General features: G+C 44.6%; 1 protein-coding gene across 6 annotated transcripts in view; it reads right to left on the bottom strand.

Moving 5' to 3' along the window:
- Positions 1 to 21,221, bottom strand: part of OTUD7A (OTU deubiquitinase 7A) — a 392,867-nt gene that overhangs the window by 31,959 nt on the left and 339,687 nt on the right. For all 6 annotated transcript variants that reach the window (XM_077868861.1, XM_077868826.1, XM_077868852.1 and 3 more), the window contains 2 exons: positions 9,170 to 9,297; positions 6,752 to 6,901 (listed from right to left, as the gene is read on the bottom strand). In XM_077868861.1, the coding sequence (XP_077724987.1) occupies positions 6,752 to 6,901; positions 9,170 to 9,297 (278 nt within the window). The remainder of the gene's footprint in view (positions 1 to 6,751; positions 6,902 to 9,169; positions 9,298 to 21,221) is intronic.

Below are 21,221 nucleotides of genomic sequence, written 5' to 3'. Positions count from 1 at the left end.
TTGTCCTCAAGGGCTGGGCTCTGGGATCTAGGAGGAGCAGCAATGGAATGTGACACGCAGTCCAGTGAGGTAGGCTGCCGAACACAGGGAGAAAGCAAGCTGTGCTCTTCCCTCATAGCCCGAGCTTTATCTTTCAGTGGCAATCTGCAAATTTAGAAAATTCTTAAAGAGAAGGGAGGCTAATTGCAAAGACAATGAAGGCAGTTTGCATTCCTTAGGCACCTTCTGGTTTCTAAAGCCTTCCTGCTACTATAAATTTATTTGATTCTTATAATGTTCTGTAACAGGTGGGTTGTTCCATATTTTCCCCATTATTGTATTGAGACAGGTACCCAGGAGGGCCAATTTGATTGGAATATGATAAAGTGATTTTGACTCCAAATTTTAGGTAACTAGAGTTACAAAATTATAAAATTATTTAAATGGAATACTTAGTATTCATAACAGGTGAAGAGAAATGTCTACTTAAGGGATAAGTGCTGTTTATTATAGATCAATCCTGTAAGAAAAAGCATGGGGTTTGTTGTCAGATAGATTGGAAAGGAAACATTAGACTGTATTTGGTGTGGGCAATAATGAAATATAAGTTGACATTGAATTTATGAGTTGTGCATCAAATACAGATTAAAAACTGCTTTCATGACCTGTTATGTGAGGTTATTCTGTTTGGCTCCATAAAATCCCAAATGACTCATTTTAATAAATATGACATATTGTTTCTAAGTGGCAGGAGACAAAGTTTCGAGCTGCTCTTTGCAAAAACAAAAAAGTATCACATTTTGGGGTGTACTGAGTCTCTGTTTCCTGTAAATGGACAACAAAGTCTGGTGTGATCATCTGTAAACATTGGTCTTAACTGTCTAGATGTTCAAACAGCTGACTGATGGCTGAATGAACATTGCTGCAATGTCCTTATTCACCCTGACATACCCCCTCCCCATCTGTGACCAGTGGGATTTTTAGGGACCACAGTACATTACTTTTTAGGTGATCTGAGTGGGAGATCTGAAGGGACAAGGGCAGAGCTCCTTGAATTCTGTGTGGCCTTGGATATACTCTAGAGGCTCTCAGGTTGTTTGCACTTAGGAAAAAACTATTTAAATAAATAATTACCTTATACATTGATTTTTTAAAAAAAGACCTGAGTCACCTGGTGCCAGCCAGATGCTAGTTTATCCCAAGCAAGCTTTGATTTGGGGTACCACTTCCTGTACCCCCCCTCTGGGGGATGCATGTGCCCCAATTACCACCCTCTTTGGCCAACTCTCCTTTTTAGAAGCCACATTATCCAACCTGTCCTAGCAACCCTTCACCAATGACAACTGCTCCTTGGGGAGCAGGGATGATCTGTCCTTCCTCAGGTTCCTCCTCTGGTTAGAAAATGGGGAAGGTTAATAGTTGTCCTTGGAAAGGACCTAGAATGGCACCTGCACACAGGAAGTGCATGCAAGGATTTGTGTGACTGTGGGGTGTAGACCTCGCCTAGATCAGAATTTTAGAGTCATTTGAAGATGTGGTGACAGGGAAGCCCATAGGTGTTATGCCTGTGGGCACCAGAGGACTTAGAGTATCATGGGGGCAAAGGACTAACATCCTCTCTTGGAGAAAACATAGATATGGAAGCTACCAAGAAAGTACACATACTTTTTATTTTAAAAGTCTTAAAATGGATTGGAAAAGCCTTGCACACTCAACTTGCCCACACCTTACCAATCTCTCCAGCTCCCAACCTTCCCTCTGCAAGCCATTCCCTCTCCCCATGAGCAGCCCTGGCCTGCAGGACACAGAAAGACTCTTGCACTTGAAGACAGCTGACCTCAGCAGTGGGTGAAGAGAAGCCTCGCTGAGACAGAAAGAGCTATGAGAGTAGTGGGTTCTTTCAGAAGACCACTTCAATAGGGAAGTCACTTAGATGAGAGGTTTAAAGAGTGTCTCTTGCATTTTTTAAGCCTTCAGGAGCTTTCACACACAGATAAGACATGCTGGGCCAGGCAAGAGGAGGTGGGAAGAAAGGAACACTATGTCACAGCCTAGAATACATTTTTCCCCCTTATTGTAAGGCTCCTAGAACATTGTTCCTGAGACACAAAGACAAGATTACTTCTCCTCTGGGCCTGTGATGACTGTATCTATTGGCTTCTGTCCTGGGATGCCGGGAGATCTTGAGGGGCATCCTCCATGGTATGAGGCAGGGCACCACCGTGGCTGCATGATAGCCACACTCGACAGTGGGGGACCAGCAGGTGTGTCCTGGAGCCTGACCTTCCCAGTCCCACATCTCCTTTCTCTGAGAAAGCAGTCTGGGCTGCTTGCTCCTGAACTTCAAGCCCCACTGTGGTCTGAGAACCTCTCATATTGATCCCATGCTAGAAACTTCAGTATCAACGTGGTTTTCAAGTCCCTCCCTTTGCTGAGATGCCACATAACTTGAGGGCACAGGCTAGGACTTGTTCCCTTTTTCCAGCATCTTGTGTGGCATGAGGGGACACTGGGGGCATTGACAAAGAGCCCCATCAACGCCTGCCCTGGGCCCTGTTCCAGGTTGGGAACACTGGTCTCTGAATTTGGGGCACCTGGCACTGGAGCTCCTAGCTCTTTGTAGGAGCCCCAGTCACCTGGTCACCTGGTCACCCAGGTGAGGCTCTGCTTTGCTTGCACCCATGCTTGAGGCCCAGAAGCCACTGGGTCTTGCCCCTGTGAAGGAAGGAATCCAATTCCAGGTACTCATTATACCAGTTAGCTCATTTAACTATCCTGGTCACAAGTGCCCGGAATAGTGTGCCATCACATAAACATTCTCAGGGAGTATTTGTTGAACAACATCCATGCAGCCAGGTCCACCGGGTTGTACAGGAAACAGTTGGAGCCCACCCACAGCCTGCACCCTGACTATAGGCCAGATCTGGCCCTTGGAATGCCTAGCACTCATGTTAGGGCTTTTATGCCCCCAACCAGGTATGTGGCAGTCCTGCCCTTTGCTCTGCTGGACCACCAGTGGGATGACCCCTCTTTCCCTTGAGTGGAGTTGTGAGGATTAGCCACATTCCAAATACTTGCTGGGCTCTGGTTCAACCAGAGCTTACAGAAAATTACTTTTTGAAAAACCCACCATCAGTTATAATGGGCCCTCAGATCCCCCTACACGGGCACCCTGGCTGTTGAGAGGCCAGGGAGCTCTCACATACCCTTAGTCAACTACTGATGGATATAGCATCTGTTGGTCAAGAAGGTGATGCCAATGAATGGAGCCAGAAATGTCCAGATTGGATAAATTGAACAAAGGAGTTCTGCAGTTTGAATGGACTCTTGGGCTCTGTATACACCAGACACCTTCCCCTTCTCTTTTCCACTTAGTGATGCCCTGTCATCCTCAGCCTTCCAGAGCACATGTCAATTCCTCCTCCGCTCTGGACACCTGGGCCTCCTCCATGTGGCTATGGGGGCCTTTCCAGGGCCAGGGCTAGCCAGTGCACATCCCTGCTTAGAGTGGGCTCCCCTGGGTTTGCCATGTGGTTTGCTCTGTGAAATGCCACCTCCTCTGGGCAGCACCTTTATCTCTCCCCTCTGAATCTCTGAATCCCTGGGGTCCTCTTGGTCTCAAGGCTCTTCTCCACGTGACTGTGCACACACTGCAGGTAGGTGCTGCCCAATCTTGGCACCTCCTACCTAGTATCTGTTCCGTGCACGCTCACCCAGATGTGTTGAGTGCTGACTATCTGACTTGCCCTGGGGCAATCAAATCCTTCATTTATTGGTCATAACAATCTAGTCAGGAAGGATATCAGGACAGAGAAAAGGAATTCTCAAAGAGAGGCGTACTGCACAGCTTGCCTGTGGGGAGCGGGCCGTGGCCAGGCTTTCATGCTGACGCTGCCCTTGCTCAGTGCACCTGGCTACAGCCAGCACCTACTTGGCAGCCACGTGTGATTTGAGAGATAACCTGGGTTCAGGCTGTGGAAGGAGACAAGTTAGATGGTGTGGAGAGAGCAAAGGAACCTGGGGGGATTCCCTAGGCCACATCTCTCCTTTTGGCCTTCTCCTGGAGGCCGAGACCACTGGAGGTGGGCAGAAGCACACTTTGGTCTCTCACCAGTCAGTCATTTTTGTTTCTACCTTCTATAAAAGTTCCAGTAGGCATTTTTTCCTTTTCTTCTCCTTTAGAAGAAAATGTCAAACAAAGTTTGAAGAAGTCCCAGATAGGAGTCAAGACACCTCATTCAAGCCCTGCCTGTGGCCCTGATTGGCCAAGTGGCCTGTGTGAGTTGCTCTTTTGTGGGGCGCAGCTGGAGCACTGGGTCAGCTGGTGTTCTTTCCAGCTCCAACAAACCCTCGGCCTGGACATGGTGGCTCTGTGAGGGAGGGGCAGGTCAGAGGTGCCAAGGCACCCTCCTCTCCACTGTTTATTTCTCATGAACTCTGGTTCTGGGTTGGAAGCCAAAGTAAGATGTCATTGGCTCTGACTGGTCCTCAGTGGAAGCCGAAGTCAGTCATAAGCTTTGTAATGCCTCCACCCAGGTACCTAGCTGGCCTACTGTAGTGTGTGTGTGTGTGTGTGTGTGTGTGTGTGTGTGTGTGTGGAGAGGGAGTGGGATGTGGGGTCAGAGCTGGATTTCTCCTTCCAGGTAGGTGGTCTGGGAGGAAAAGATCTTCTGTAAACATCTGGGACACTGTTGATCAAGGTCTCAGGTCTCAGGTCTCAGGTGGGAAATAGATCCCAAGAGATCTGAGGGGCAACACAACTGTTTGTTGCTCCCAATAAACTCTGAAAATATGTTTTTTAAAACCATGTTTTATGGTGTTTGCTTATTTGTGTTTAGACTCTTCACTTGGGCTTGAAGACCTTGGTATTCTCATCTGTCTGTATTAGTTTGCTTGGGCTGCTATAAGAAAGCAACAGAGAAGAAATGTATTTTCTCATGGTTCTGGAGGCTGGAAGTCCTAGATCAACTTGTCAGCAAGGATGGTTCCTTCTGAGGCTTCTCTCCTTGGTTTGTGGATGGCTGTCTCCTCCCTGTGTCCTCATGTGGTCTTTTCTCTGTGTGTGTCTGTGTCCTAATCTCTTATAGGGATACCAGTCAGGTGGATTAGGGTCCATACACATGACCTCACTTTAGCCCTCAGAAGGCCCTGTCTCCAAATACAGTCACATCCTGAGGAAAAGGGATTAGGACTTCAACATATGAATTCAGCTCTTAGCAATGCTGTTGTTTCTCCCTTCATGATTTACAGGGATACCTCTGCTCAGAGCAAAGTCCCCTCACCAGTTCACTGAGGAAATGTGGGATTTGGGCTGATCCTTTCCTGCTGTTTGCCAGTTTCCAAAGTTATGTGTGGCACCGAGCATCCTGCAGAGGTGATAAGTGAGCCTTTCCCTGAGCATCATTATGAATCTGCAGCTGCAGCACACATCCTATGATCATGAGGATAAAACCATAGGATAATAATGGTAGAGCAAGGAGATGCTAGGAACCTGAATCCCTGAGAACATTGAAAGCTGCTGTGCCAGCCCTGGACCACCACTTCAGGAAAGACTCCCTGTGGTAGAAGCAGCAGTGGCCCCTCTCTCCTGTGAGTCCCTTGCAGCCCATATCTTCCTTTGGGGGCTTACAGCATGGATTTCTGTGGTTGTTTCCATTCTCCTTGGCATTATAAAGGCTGAGAAGAGAGGCTGAGTCTGTTACTTAGATGGGCTTCTGACCTCTCAGCTTCTTTCCAGTACCCCCAACCACCAGGTAACAGTAATAACTGAAATGCTAGGATCTGGTATTTGCCAAAAGGCCCCTGCAGTCTCTGCTGTAGGCCAGAAAGAAGGACAGCCACCCTCAAGGAGCCCTGTGGTTGGCTTCCTCTGGTGATGGCTTCCTGGACAGGTCTTCTCTATTTCTTCCACCTTTAGCAGGTCATTTTGGGGAGACACTGGGCCCTACTGATGGCTAGGAAGGGATATAGTCAAGACCTTTAGGTTTATCTTTGAAGCAATATTGAAGGATCAGGAGACAGGACTGCCTAAGGATAGGCAATGCTGTTTCCTAGGGATTACCTGCAAGACCATTGAGGACTTCAGTGCATGGAGGGACTATCCTGCAATGGTCACTTCATAGTTAAGTGGTGATGTCCCTCAATGGGGGTGAGGGGCTCCAGGGCAGGGCAGGGAAGGTGAGAGGTTCAGCATCTGGGGAGGTGGGTATTATTGCCCTGGCAGACAGACAAGGAGGCAGGCTGGGAGGTCACATAGTACCCCTTGTTCCACACAGCAAAGAAGCAGCAGCACCCAGGCCTTTCCATGCCCAACACCACACTCCTACAGCATATGCTTGCTCTGCCACACCAGTACTCCTTCTATGAATGAATGTGGTTGTGTTCCAATAAAACTTTATTTACAAAAATAGGCAATGGGCCATAGTTTGCTGACCTCTGCTCTAGGGACTTAAGAAAATTTACATCTAAGATGAATTATATCCATATAAAATATACATATATGTGAAAGGGAAAAATAGAAAAAGCTATTTAAGTGTGATAGAAATTATTAATTTGCTTTGTATTTTAAATTAAAAGTTGTCTCTGACATTGTCACTTCCAATGATAACATATATACATGCATACTCCTTTAGGTAGCATTTACACACAAAACCCATCACTGCTGAGTGTGCATGAGTATACTCCTTGTGGAGGACCCCACATTCTGCCTCCCCATGTCATCCTATGCCCACCCCTGCCCTGTACATTGTCTCTGAGGTGGCAGTGGGCATACCTTGTTCTCTTTGCTGATCTCTCTGCTCCATGGACACAAGGGCAGAGAAATGCGCTTGATCGTAGGCAAGAACCAGAGGTGAGCAGTGGCATCTGTTGGGAGGCACCTCCAAGGGCAGGTAAATTCCTCCAAATGGGATTGGAGCAAATGCTGTGGACAGAAATGGTGAGGGCATGTGGAGCCTGAAGAGGACATAGGAGGCATCCCTCACCACCCTGCATGATGTGGTGGGACAGAAGGAAGGGAGGGTGGTCTCAGACCATGGCTTTAGGTGTTTGCTGTCCCACCTGCATGGCAGTAAGCTGGGTGTTGCCCACCTGGCAATGGGTGAGAAAGCTTAGGCTCATAGGTACCAGGGGGATGAGACCTGCAGTTCCACGCATGCCCAGGGAACCCCACTCCCTCCTGCTCCCATGGCACAGAGTCCTCCTGCTTGTCCCTGTGCCCTGTCAGGCTGCACCCTGGAGACAAGAGGGACAGGGCCGAGGCTTTTCACTGTGATCTTCCCAGGGACAGCCTGCTGCCCTGAGACCTGCACAGGTGACCAAGAACTCACCAATGACATACCCCGATGACTGCCTGGAAATCCACGTTTTTGGGGATGAGCTTCTTCCTCTGCATGTATTCATGAAAGCATTTATATACAGAACAAAATCTATGCTTCTCAAGAGCTTGCTTGTTCTATAGTTTGAGAAGCTCTTCTGTTGAGTCCAAAGGAACCAACCAGAAAGCTCCAGGACGGAATTGTAAGTCAGATGGGAAATGAGAGATGGGGATTGGCTCCTTTAGTAACTGGGACATACTCATGTTCATTTTCTTACTCATCAAAGATACGGAAGAGAAACCTAAACCTTCACTGAAATAGAATACCTTCCAGAAATATCTGCCCTGGTACAGCATATACTTTTTAATCATAAAGAACTTTGCCTCTTGGCCTTGGAATCAGTGACTCACTCACTGTATTTCTGTGAGCTGAGTGCAAGAACAATCAGCTTCCGTGATGCTTTTGAGGAACTCTTAGGTTTCCTTCTAACAGTCTTGCTTTATCTACATTGGTTTTGCCCATGGGCTGAGAGGTGGGGGGTAGGTCCACTTTCAAGAGGGCCACACTCTTGGGCACAGGTAGGATAGAAAAAAGCATGGACCCAGCCTTATGCGGGAACAGATTCATGTATCCAGGGGAACCCCAATGGGAGTCTAGACTTTGCAGGCAGAGAGGCTGCCTCTGTCACTGGGTGGCACAGGGAAGGAGATGGCATTGGGCAAGACCAGAGTACTCCCAGCTCCTTCCCACCATGACAGCCATGGCCCCATTGGACTTCCTTTGGTATTTGTGATTTAGCATTATGGGCATCATCCTAATTTGTAGGACCCTCTGGAAGCCCCATGACTTTTGTTAAGACTCAGGTCTAAATTTAGGTTAGGCTGGAGGAATAAGTCACTGACATTTACCTAGCAAGGAGACCTTTTTGAGAAGTGACAAAAGGGAAACATGACACCAAAAGGGACTGGCTCCTGCTGGTGATGGAAGTGAAAAGAAAGTGAAAATAGTCTGGGAGGGGCTGGAAGTGGAGAGTTTTGCTGAGTGGCAGGGGCGGCTGCACTGGGCGTGACCTTTCTGGCCCATATTCCCTGACTCCTCTTCTTTCCCTACTCTTTAGATAGCATGGTTGCCCCATGATCTCCTGAAGTGGCCTTGCTACTTGCTCTGGCAGAAAGGCTGGAGGGAGGGTCCACTGCAGGCACTTCCTGTCCTGCGTTGACCTGGTTCCTCCAAGGCCTTAGCTGAGGGGTGGGGCACATTGTGTAGCCTCTCTGGGCTTCAGTGTCCACCCTGGAAGGGTACGGGGAAGGCCAAGAGAGAGAACACATGCAAATGGGGCCATGAGAGCGAGTGCTTGGCTCTTGGGGGGGTGGGTAAGATAAGCAGCCTTTCCTTCTTCTCCCCCAGCCCCAATTCTGTCCTGTGATTTCATGCTTTCTGTCTCTTTTTTCTCTTTGACACATACATAGCCTGCAGAGGGGCAGGAGGGGACTAGAGTGGCTCAGGGGCCCTGGGATACGCCTGGCACCCCTGGAGAAATGTGGGCTGCTTCTCTCACTCTGAGCACATGGTCGGGCACTGGGAGACCCTTTAGGTTTAGTTCCAACTGTCACTCAGCCAGATTTCTCATGGCCACCTGCTAATGACACAAAGTGTAGATGGATGCGTGGATGACTTCCCCTCCTGCCCCTGGGGAAGAACACTACCAAGTGAAGGAGGAATGATAAATATTATGATCTTCATCCCTATAGAATAAGGCTCTGTGGCCTTTTGGGAGCCTCAACTTGTATATTAGGCTGCCTCTTTCTTAATTGGGATGTTATGTCTTCTGGGTCATGTATCATATATGGCTGTTTTATTACACATAAACTTACCTTCTCCACCTGAGTCCCTCAACATTGTATCTGCTACGACAACTATTGGTCTTCTTAATATATGGGCGAGAACAAACACATGGAACTCCTCTAGACTCTCGTACACGGGGTCCTCAGAGTTATCCACACTAGGAGACAAAGCAAAGCAAGCCTGAATTAGGGTGGGGGCTGTTGAAGACACCTTCCATTCAGATGTTACCTCTATGGACACCGCCTGTTGAGGCCCTCAGGGGCACCTCCTTGCAATGCCACCCACTGATGGCAAAAACACAAAGCCCAGATCCTCACCCCCACCCTGCGTTGGGTGGTCCAGGGGACAATGAAAGAGAAGCTGCTGGTGATAGCTGGTGGTCACCTTTAAGACAAGGCCCCCCTGATGACAGAGGCAGCCCACCCAGAGTGCATATGGCAACATGGGGGCTAGTTATCTGGGGACACTTAACAAGGATGCAGTGGGGGAAGCAGGGATGGAGGCTTCCTTTTTTGGTTCATTCTTATATCCAGCAGCTTGAGCTGAAGCCTTACCCACCAGGGGCACAGGTGCATCTGTGCGTGTCAGGTGGGCTGATGGGGCCCATTGCTACATAGATCTGAGGTCTTTCTAGGAAATACTCCCCACCCCAGAACAGAAGAGGGTGGTGAGAAGGTTACCTGGATTTCAATCCTCAGAGCAGGAGGGGAGTGACTCTGACCCAGGCTACTTGGTCCCACCATAGCCTGCATCCCTGACCCATGTCTGAGGCTCAGGAGAAAGAGCTGCCTCCAAGAAATGCATTCACTTAGAACTCTGATTTTGGGCAGAAGACTGTAGCCGGGAGTCCTTCAACAACCCAGCCACCCCAATGGAAGAGCCCATTGAGATGAGAGCCAGAGCTCACAGCTTGGTGGGGCCTCTGCAGCATCCATGGGTGCCAAGGTGGCAGCACTCACACAAGACCCTCAGGTGGCACTTGCACTTCTTCTTGAGCACTTGGGTGATGTCCAGAATTAACCAAGGGAAATCTGTGAGGACTGGAGCAAGGGGGGGCAGAGCTAGCAAGTGGAGCTTTGTGGGAGCACCCAGGGTGGGGTGGCCTGGGGAAATAGCTGTACCGCTCTGGCCCACAGCTAACTACTTGATTTACTTCTAGAACAAAAGCTGTGACTCTTCAGGAATGCATCAATCACTGGGGAATTTTGTTGTTATTGTACCTATTTTTTAAAAAAGTTTATTTATTTATTTTTGGTGATTCAAAATGCTTTACTTTTATACTTAAAAATACTTGACAGCAACCAAAAGATGACAAAAAGTTGTGCATATAGTATAAATCCCTTTTTCGTTTGTTTGGAATCTTTTTTTTTTAAAAAAGATTTTATTTATTCATTCATGAGAGACACAGAGAGAGAGAGAGAGATTGAGGGCGGGGGGCGGGGGGGGGGCAAAGGGAGAAGCAGGCTCCATGCAGGGAGCTCAATGTGGTACTCAATTCCAGGACCCGGGGATCACAACCTGAGCCGAAGGCAGATGCTCAACTGCTGAGCCACCCAGGCGTCCCTGTTTGGAATTTTTTGAAAGTAAATTGCCAACCTGAAATCCAGAATCTTGGAAAAGTTTAGGTGTTTAGCCTATGAACAGAACATTCTCCTACAAAACTACAATGCAGTCATCGAAATCAAGGGTACATCCAATCACTAATACACCAATAGATCTGATCACCATGACAGACCTCAGTCACAGTCTGCCAACTGTCCCCAAAATGTCTTTTAAACAGACTCCAGGGGCACCTAGGTGGCTCAGTGATTGAGTGTCTGCCTTTGGCTCAGATCGTGATCCTGGGGTCCTGGGATCAAGTTCTGCATCGGGCTCCCCTTGAGGAGCCTGCTTCTCCCTCTGCCTATGTCTCTGCCTCTCTCTCTGTGTTTCTCATGAATGAATAAATAAAATCTTTAAAAAAAATAAACAAACACTCCAGCATGCTGCTCTTAGTTGCGGTATCTCATTAGACCTCTTTGATCTAGAACATTTTTCTTGGGTTCCTTGACTTTTGTGACTTTGACACTTTTGAAGACTACAGGCCTGGTATTCTGCAGAATGTCTTTAGTCTAGGTTCCTCTATTTCTTGATGTGATTAGATTGTATTGGATTATGCTGTGTCCTTCTCGCAGCGTCATATCAGGTGGCCTGGGCCTTTGGACTGTCCCACTATTGGAAATGTCAACTTGGGCCATTCCCTTTAGCTGTCTGTCAGGCTTCCCGCTATAGAGCTACTCATTTCCCCTCCATCATTAATAAGCATTATGTGGGGAGGAATTGTAAATCTATGTACATATTCTACTCCTCATCAAATCTTTATACATTGATTGATATCACCCTGGAATCCTGGTTTCTATTTTATTCAATGAGTTATAATCCATTAGTGATTATTTTGATGCTCAGATATGCCCTGCTTGGGTTAATGTGGCTCATTCAAGCTGTGTCCTTATGACACAGCCCCATGATTTTTCAGAGGGCTTCCTAGCTTTCTTACATAGAATATGGTCCAGGTTTATCTTTTTTTTTTAATAAAAATTTTTTAAAGATTTCAATTCAATTTAATTGACATATAGTGTATTATTAATTTCAGAGATGGGATTTAGTGATTCATCAGTTACATATAATACCCAGTGCTCATCATATCACCTCCCCTCCTTAAGGCCTATCACCCCATCTCCCTGCCTACCTCTCATCCAGCAACCCTCAGTTTGTTTCCTAGAGTTAGGAGTCTCTTATGGTTTGTCTACCTCTCTGTTTTCATCTTATTTTATTTTTATTTTCCTTCTCCTATCTTCATTCGTTTTGTTTCTTAAACTCTACGTGTAAGTGAACTCATACGGTATTTGTCTTTTTCTGATGGACTTATTTCAATTAGCATAATACCCTCTAGTTCCATCCACGTCGTTGCAAATGGCAAATTTCATTCTTTTTTGATGGTTGAGTAATATTACATTGTGTATATATATATATATATATATATATATATATATATATATATAATCTCCTACATCTTTATCCAGATTCATCTTGTACCTTCTCTTCAACCATTTCTCTAAGGAGTTTTTTTTTTAATAGTGGATAATGGTGTTTAGAAACCAAAATATGATCATTAGTATTGGAATGTCATTGCTTCTAGACTCAGTGAATAGAGTGAATGCATGTGTGTGCTGTCTACACTCACATATGTACACAAATATTTTCATCTGTCATCTTTCTATTAACTTTGAGTCCTCTGATACTCCCAATTCCAATCTAACACCCCCAAGTTAATTCTACTCATAACTCCCTTCTCCAACAGTGAGAAACCTGATTTCTATTAATCTTAAACTATTTCCTTATTTGATCAATCCCTCCATATGTAAGCAATTGCCCACCTCTGCTGTCCCCTCGCCTCCAAGTTGTCCTCTTTACCCTACTGGATATGACACTCTGGCTTTGGTCCTCTGTGTCCTAACGACCCCCTACTTGCCCATTGCAGATGTTCACCTTGCTTTGCCACACCACATGGCTTTAGGACTGAATTTTTCAGGAAGGGAAGAGAAGTAGAAAAGGAGTGTTTTAAATATACATACACACACCAAGTCTAAATACAGTGCTTGTGGCTGTGCTTTTAAAAATATCCCAGGTGATTATCCTGTCCAGTCACAGCTGAGAGGAAGGCTACTGGGTGTGTGAGGTTCAAGTGCTTCCAGAAGCTGCTTGCTTGTCCCTGTCATACAATAAGTGCTCACAAGCAAGTGGACAGTTGAACAAGATAATAAGTAGCATGGACAAGAGGGAACACAGAGTTACAACCTGCATACTCAGAGAAAAATGTTAGAAATGTGGAGTGCTATTCCTTCACTAATCCAGTAGATGGAGAGGTCAGCCCTGGAAAGAGATGAGGCATTAGAAAGTCAGATATTAAAGCTGAGAAGAAGAAATGGCAAGGTGAGGGGCACCTGTGTCAGCCCTGGGTTCTCAGTTGCACCTTTACTCCATGTAGGAACACTCTGGTGTCTAAATAGCTATGCAGAAAGGGCCTCACTGCAGCAACAGTGCAAGGGCTGACCATGTACCAGGCACAGACGTACTGCCTAAGCATTCCACATGCAAAATTTAAAGCAGAGCCATTGTGTTTCAAATGGAAAAACTAGCCAATATTTACTGAGCACTTACACTATGCTGGAATGATAAAAGGCACTGTAGAGGCCCTCAATTAAGATCTGTCCCTCCACTGTTTAGCCATCCACCCATCCACCCACTTGTCCATACACATTCATCTATCTATCCACCCTCCATTCTTCCACCCATTCACCAATTCATTTGTCCATCCATCCATCCATCCATCCATCCATCCATCCATCCACTCACCCATATGTCTGTCCATCTCTGGTTCTGTGCTACAGCACAGAGTTATAGGGTTGAACATGAGAGCTAAAGATCAACTATGAGCCCTCAGTGAACCCTAGGGGCAGCTTGAGAATGATAATGTCCTTCCCTCTTTGCTTCTAGCTGATTGTTTGCATATTTTACAGAGTGTGTTTGAACTGGAGGTGGGTGCTGGTTCTGCATTTACTCCTCAACACCACAGACATACTCTAGTGTTCCTGGAGCCTTGGTGTCTATTCCTGTTCTATTGAATTCAGGCTGAGAACATTGGCTCAGCAACTCCTCAGGCTGTTCTGATGGGCAAAAAGGATAATTTATGGGACAAGACTTTGGAACTGAGACCTGCCTATGTGGATTACTGTGACTGAGCCCACTGGCAGAAATCAGCTTGGTGAAACCAATCCTGAAAATTCTCTTCCGCTTTTTATGCAGAGGCTTAACATCATCTTCCTGTGAGCTCACTGAGCAAATGTTAGTCCTGGGATTGTAAACAGAATCTGGCTTTTGGGAAAAGACATGTAAAAATCCCTAAAATTGGTGTTTACTGGTAAGAAGACTAACCTGCAAATATAATGACTTCATGCTTAAAGAGACTGCATGCCCCAACAACTTCCTAATGTGTTCTGTGATATAACACATGTGCACTTGTCTGCAAGGTATATCCAGGTAGAGAGAAGTCCTGAGAATAAGGTTACACCATTAACCTAGTGAAAATCCCCTGGGGAAGACAGAGTGAAAGGTGACCAGAGCAGAGGTTGGGCTGGAGCTTCCTTCAGGTAGACATGAAGCAAAGATGGCGGAGTGGGGTCCAGACAGTATCTCAGGTCACAGAGGATGGTGGGAGAGTCAAAAGTACAGTGCAGATATGAGGGTGCCCTGGCTTAAATGGCACACATTTAAGTCTCCACAGCCCTTGGAGACTATGTAGCAAGAATCCATGTCATGGACAAGGAAGCCAGTCTGAGACAATGGTGGGGGTCTTACCTAAGGGCAGTCAAAAGGCCACACAGAGGAGCAGCTTGGGCACAGGCCTCCTGGGATCCTTCTTGTGTCCCCCTTCCCCAGATGGGAGTGACCACACTTTTCATTTTGCTCAGAAAAGTCCTGCTTTATGCATTCTGAGTGGCTGGTACCCAACCCCCACTCTGCTCAATGCTTTAGCTTGGATATAAGTTGTATAGTCACTCCATCTATGGTGACATAGTTATTGGTTTTTCATGGACCTTTCCATTTAAAGCTATAAGATTAAAATATTTAGATTCTATACTGATATATATACCCTCCTCTACCTTTAGGTGTAAGGGCATTACACTTGCTATTCTGACCCCTGGTTTTCCCTCTTAATAGTGCATCCCGGAGATATTTCCAGAGCAGTATGTAGTGTCCTTTCTCTCACAGCTGCACAGCACTCTTCATGCATATATGTCACTAGCCGCATTTCTGAGTGGTGGGACTCAAGCTTCTCTCCCAGGCAGGGCTGGAGCCATGACAACACCTGTGATGAATTGGCATGTAGACTCCAAGGGGCTGGAGATTAGCAACCAGGGCCCTGAGCAGAGCTGAGGCCGGCCTGTACCTGCTATGGGACTTTGTACCTGGCCAGGAACTGTGTCTGAATAAATGGAAGCCTTTCAAGAGATTTCCTAAAGCACAGTGTAGACAGTAGGGGCTAGGCTAAGAGCTATAACCTGGGCAAATAAGAATGAAGAATGGTGGGCTCTCCTGGTACTCTTAAGTGGGTCTCAGACTTTGATAGGAACTTCTTAAGAGCAGCCAGGTGGCTTGTGGGGTGATGAATATCTTATTACCTATAATAATCTTATTACCTGTAATTACCTATAATCAATAAGCTGGGGTCAATTGTATGACAAATATTTACTGAGTAGCTGTGATAGGTGTAGCACTGTCCTGGAGTGTGTGTGTGTGTGTGTATGAGTGTACGTGCACACGTGTGTACACGTATGCAGGTCTAGGGGTGGAAACACTTGATTAACAGATGACCAAATAAAAAATTACCAGGTATTAATAAGCTCAATGATAAAAAGGTAGTTTCTTTAGGCAGGAAGGTCAAGGAATCTCCTGATAGATGAAGAATTGACTTTGGTCTTATTTCTAATTAGAAAAGTCTTTAAAAATTAGATCTGGATTCTACATCTTCAAATATAAGAACTCCTTAGCTGAACAATTGCTTCTCCTGCTTGGTTTGCTGGTGGAAATCAGAGAACTTTAAGGAATACTTACAAAAAAGCCTCCTATCTAATGAGAAGCCAATCCTAGGCCTTGGAGCGCCGACTGGGGTTTGGGCACCCTGCAGCATAGAACACTACTTACTTTTCCTTAAAAGACTCAAATTCTTATCTCTGAGACTGTGCATCATGAAATCATTATGGATTCTAGGTATTTCTGAAATAGGCCAATAAAGAAGAAATGAAGTAAACAGACTACAAAATTATATAAACATAGCAATGAAATTACAGAAACAACTTCAGAGGAAAAGCAGAATGAGAAACATACAAGAGAAGTGGGGAACCAGGACACAAGATACCCTGTGGGAGCTGTGCAGAGGTCCTTGAACTGGGCCCCTTTCCTGTGTCTCTTTTTTTCCCTGTTTTAAGATCCTCTCAGCCTTCACTTAACCTGTCTCACTCAACAGAGAACAAGTAAGCTTATCTTTTATAAAAGGTTAAAGAACAAAAGTTATTTTTATCACAAATCTCAAGATATGTTTTTAATTCTTGCTCTCCATACCTGTTTTTCATTTGTTAAGAGTATAGGTTTATGTTTTTGGTCAGTTCTAAGTTTGGATTCTGGCTCTCTCTTGTGAGCTCTAGGACTTGGGAACTGACCTAATTTTCTGAATCTCAGCTTCTGGATCTGTCATTGGCTGTGCTTATGACAGCTTCCCAGCCCTGCTTGACACATAATATAATGTAACACGTAAGTGGGCTCATTAGATGACAAGGCTTTAATATCTACCTAACAATGCTGACCTTCCTTGATTCCTGAAAATCCAGATTCTTTTGAGAAGGGACAGCTCCCTACTCTGGCTCCCAGCCTGCCAGTGAAAGGGGTGAGCACTGGGCCCATCAGGGCTGGCCTTTGCTCTCTGCCTTCTAATGGGCCAGGTGTGGGTGCTGGTATCATAGGACCTGGGCAGGAACATCTTCCCTGGGTGTGTGTGGCAGCACAAATGGTCAGCTTTATGTCTGCTGGTTCTGGGTCTGGCTCTCCAGGTACACATATAGCATAGCAACGGGTGCCCAGCACTGAGGTAGGGTTGGAAGAGACTCAAGAACCATTGGGTTTGGCTGTACCATCAGAATATTGCAGTCTTAATGAGGAGACAATATAAAACATAAATGAGTCCTGGATGAGGCAGAGGCTCAGGACAGAGTGATGTGCAGAACAGTGCAACATGTCTATGGGCAGAGCACAAACAAGTGGTACTTTAAAGAGACAGTGCAGAGATGCCCTCTCCCCCAGTCCTGAGATATGGGGTCACAAACACAATCCATGTTACTAAAGAGTTTAAAATACAATAAAATAAATATATCTTTCGAAAAAGTAAACTTTGAGAGAATTATAAATACATTCTTTCTTTTCCTATCCCATAGATCACTTCCCTTCCAAAAATAGCTGAATCCCTTTCATGATAATTCCATTATTGACATGCAAATCAACAATGAAAATAGGAGCACCTAGAAATCTATGTCTTCAGGGTTATGACTTCCCAAATTTTGAATCAGAAAGGCTTTCTGGAGCTTCTGAGTTGCTGATGAGATTCCAACAAAACACATCAAACTGTAGGGGAGACCTTGGTGCATAAGTTACCTTGGGAAGCCAAAGATGTCACAGAACAAGAACATTGCCTTCTGAATGGCAACATCAGTTCAAGGAAGCTGCCCTTCCTAAGGGTCTCCAAGTGAGGAAGACCAAGCACATCAAAGGGAATTCCTGCATAAACAGCCCTATCATTCACTCGGATTAGTTTTGATACAATAAGAACATGTAAAACTCTTGGCACAGGCTACTTACCCCCAACAATAAATGCTACAGCACAACTGAATCTTCCCCAAATCATATAACTTGTCACAATGGATCCTAAGAAAATGCTCAACTGCTAAACTTGGTAGGAATGTCTTCTGGTGCGTGTGTATGGAGGGGTGATACAGGTAAAGAGCAGTGAGGATGCAGGTTGCCAAGACCCCTCTCAACCTACCTTGCCTAGCCCACCTATTCTGTTGATCTAGAACTTCTGTTTTATCTCTGCCACATCCAAACCTGTAGTCTACCACTTTATGTCTGATTCTTGCTGCTGTGCAGATCAAATAAGAGTACTACACTCCTTCTCTCCAGAACACAACCCTCCCACCTGGATAGAATGCATGGAGGAGTTATTGAAAGGTTCTGTGAAGTAAACAGCTGGTGGATTGGGGAAGAAAACAGAATTTATGTTTTTTTTTTTTACCTTCTGGTGTTTCCAGATGTGAATGCAACATATCCTGAAACCCTAAGTGCGCACTGGTGAGGGAACAGAAGGGTGCCCTCTAGTTTGAGAGTGAGAAGTGGGAACTCCTAAAGCTCACTTAAAGTACAGAAATCCCATTTTTATTCTCCCCTTTCATTCATTCATTCAATTCTCATGTCTTCTGTAGGCAGTGGGAGAGGCCACAACAGAAGCCATTGGGAGCTAAAAATCTAAAAGAGAGGATCTCCTTCATTGATCAATGGAGCTGTAATGACAAGAGAGTGGACAGGGGTGGACCCCATTTTGTTTAGTATTTTCCCCTCTCTGTCCTCTGGTTATCTGGCCCAGGAAACAAGTGCAGTCATAAAACTGTATGGCAGAGTGCTGGAACTAAGGCCCTAGAATTCTGGGTTGGAGACAGAAAATGGAGTTCCAGGGAACCAAAAAGTACCTGCAAGATCATGGAAAGGGAGAACTTGAGAAAACAACCCCCTGAGGCTTTTTATGAACTCCTGTACTCCCTTCCCCCAGCCCTGAGCTGCGTATGTATAGGTTTGGTCCTAATTAGTATATCAAAGGATCTATGGATGGACTGAATAGATCATACCCAGGTCACAAATGGAGTGTAGATGAATAGGACTGCAAAGGCTTTGAACACTGAACTGTTATAGGAATCGTAGCCCAACAAGTACAGAATACACATCCGTGTAGAAACACATGGAATATCCACAAGGTTAGACCATAAGCTTACCTCTTAGCAAACTTGGACAAATTTAGAATAATTCAAATAACACCAATTTTGTTAATAGGCCATAATGCATTTAAATAAGAATAAGTGAAGATAGACAATAAAAATCTATTACACAATACACTTTTAAATAATTCAGTAAAGAGGAGTTTCTTAAACGAATTAGAAAATCTTTTAAACAGGACAAAAATATAAATTCAACATATCAAAATTTGTTGCATGCAGCTAATCAGCGCTTAGTGGGAAATTTATAGCCCTTAAATGCATGTACTACAAAGAAGAAAGTTTATAGCCCTTAAATGCATGTACTACAAAAAAGAAAGTTCTCAAATTAATAATTTAAGTGCCTACCTGAACAAAATAGAGAAATTAGAGTAAAATAAACCCAAAGCAAGCAGAAGGAAGGAAACACTAAAGAGCAGAAGTCAATGAAACTGAGAACTGAAAAACAACCAATTAAACAAAAATTATTTTAAAAGATCAACAAAATTGATAAAACTTTAGTAAGGCTAACAAAGTAAAAAAAAGAAAGACACTAACTGCTGAATTTGGAAAGAATGAGGGAATATCACTAATGATCCTCACAGACATTAATAAGTTACAAAAGGAATATTATTAACAATGCTATACACATAAATTTAACAATTTAGATGAAATGAACAATTGTTCAGAAATAAGCTACCCAAATTCACTTATTTCCACTTTCTTTCTTTTTTAAAATATTTTATTTATCTATTCATAAGAGAAATAGAAAGAGAGGCAGAGACACAGGCAGAGGGAGAAGCAGGCTCCCTGCAGACAGCCAGATGCAGAACTCAATCTCTGGACCCTGAGACCCCTGGGGATCATGTCCTGAGCCAAAGGCAGACACTCCACAGCTGAGCCACCCAGGCATCCTTCTACTTTCTATTAAATAGATTAAATTTATCATTAATAGCCTTCTGAAAAGGAAATTTTTGGTAGCTAATTGATATACTGGTGAATTCTCCAAACATGTAAAGAAATATCACTAGTTCTACAAAATCTCTTCTAGAAAATAGAAGAGGTTAATACTTCCCAATGTGTTCTATGAGACTAGCATTACTCCAAAACTAGAAAAAAAAAACAGCAGTGTATAAAGATAAAACCATATTCCAATAATCTGTATGGTCACAGATGCAAAAATCCTCAATGTAATATTGCCAAATTGAGCAAAATAAGAAATTTCAAAACACTAAGAGTTCATCTCTGGGATGCAAGGCTGGTTCAATATTCAAATATCATTCACGGTAACCCACACTATTAATTAAAGAAGGAAAACCTCTACATGATCATATTAATTTATGATTCAAATGGTATTCCCTTAAAACACATCTAGAATTGGACTAGAAAACAAAGAGGCATATTCTATTACCCACAGAACTAAAGGTAAGAAGGCAGGAAGAATCCAATTTTCCTTAATAATGGAGACAGACTTCTGAACTAAGGGACGGGAAAAAAAAGCAGGAAACCTGGGAGGCAGAAGATCTGAATTTGAACTATTGCTCTGTCATTAAGTATCCTACAAAAGGCCTTTTCCATCCTAAATCCATTTCCTCATATGTTAGATGAAGACTATAATCTTTATCTCACAGGGTTACTGTGATGGCAGAATGAAGTTGTGTATGTAAAAATGCACAATACATGGAAGTGAATTCATAAAATTTAAGCTAACGAGCAAAGCCTTTACAGAGCTTGTAAATATGAAGAAGTTGAATATATTTAGTCTTTGAATTTCCTATAATTGTTTCTCATTTCAAATTAGTGAACCGGAACTGAATGCTAGGAAGCTGATGTCTTTCTGTCCTTTTCTTTGAGGACATCATCCAACTCATGAATTTAGAGTTTTATACCTAGCCACACTATCCACCAAGGGTGAAGTAGAATGAAGACAGACTCAGATATGCTAGGACTCAAACGTTCTAACTGCAGTGCACTCTTAAGATACTAAGGCTTGTCACAGTATATGCTCTGGGAAACCCCAGGGCTGTGATTCAGACATGTCTGGGACTGTATTCTAGCCCCACCTGTTACAAATTGGAGGCAAGTCACTTAATGTCTCTGAACTTTAGTTTCCTAAATTTTAAAGGGGGATGATGCCTAATGTACAAGGTGAGGATAATGTGTATAAGGCAGGTAGGTGCTCAGCAGAGATTCATTCCTTCCTTTCTCTCCTCCTTAGCTGTGCCCAGCACAATACAATAAACTAGCAAGTCAAGGGCTTCCCTCTCTTCTTGCCCTGAAATTGTATTACAATCTCTTGAGCCTGGACCTCCTCAAAGATAAAAATCCATGTGGACAGAGGCCCAGGAAGAACTAGTTTTCAGCCTCAGAGCTGTGAATGAGACATCTTGGGACTATCTAGCCTCACTGAGACCAACTGTCAGATGACTGCAGCTCCACAAGGGGTACCAGACAATTCCAGTGACCCCCA

This window comes from Canis aureus, chromosome 2, assembly GCF_053574225.1.
Source record: "Canis aureus isolate CA01 chromosome 2, VMU_Caureus_v.1.0, whole genome shotgun sequence".
NCBI classification, from domain to species: domain Eukaryota; kingdom Metazoa; phylum Chordata; class Mammalia; order Carnivora; family Canidae; genus Canis; species Canis aureus.
Note: the sequence above shows the minus strand (reverse complement) of the source record. Positions and strands in the feature narration are given on the sequence as shown.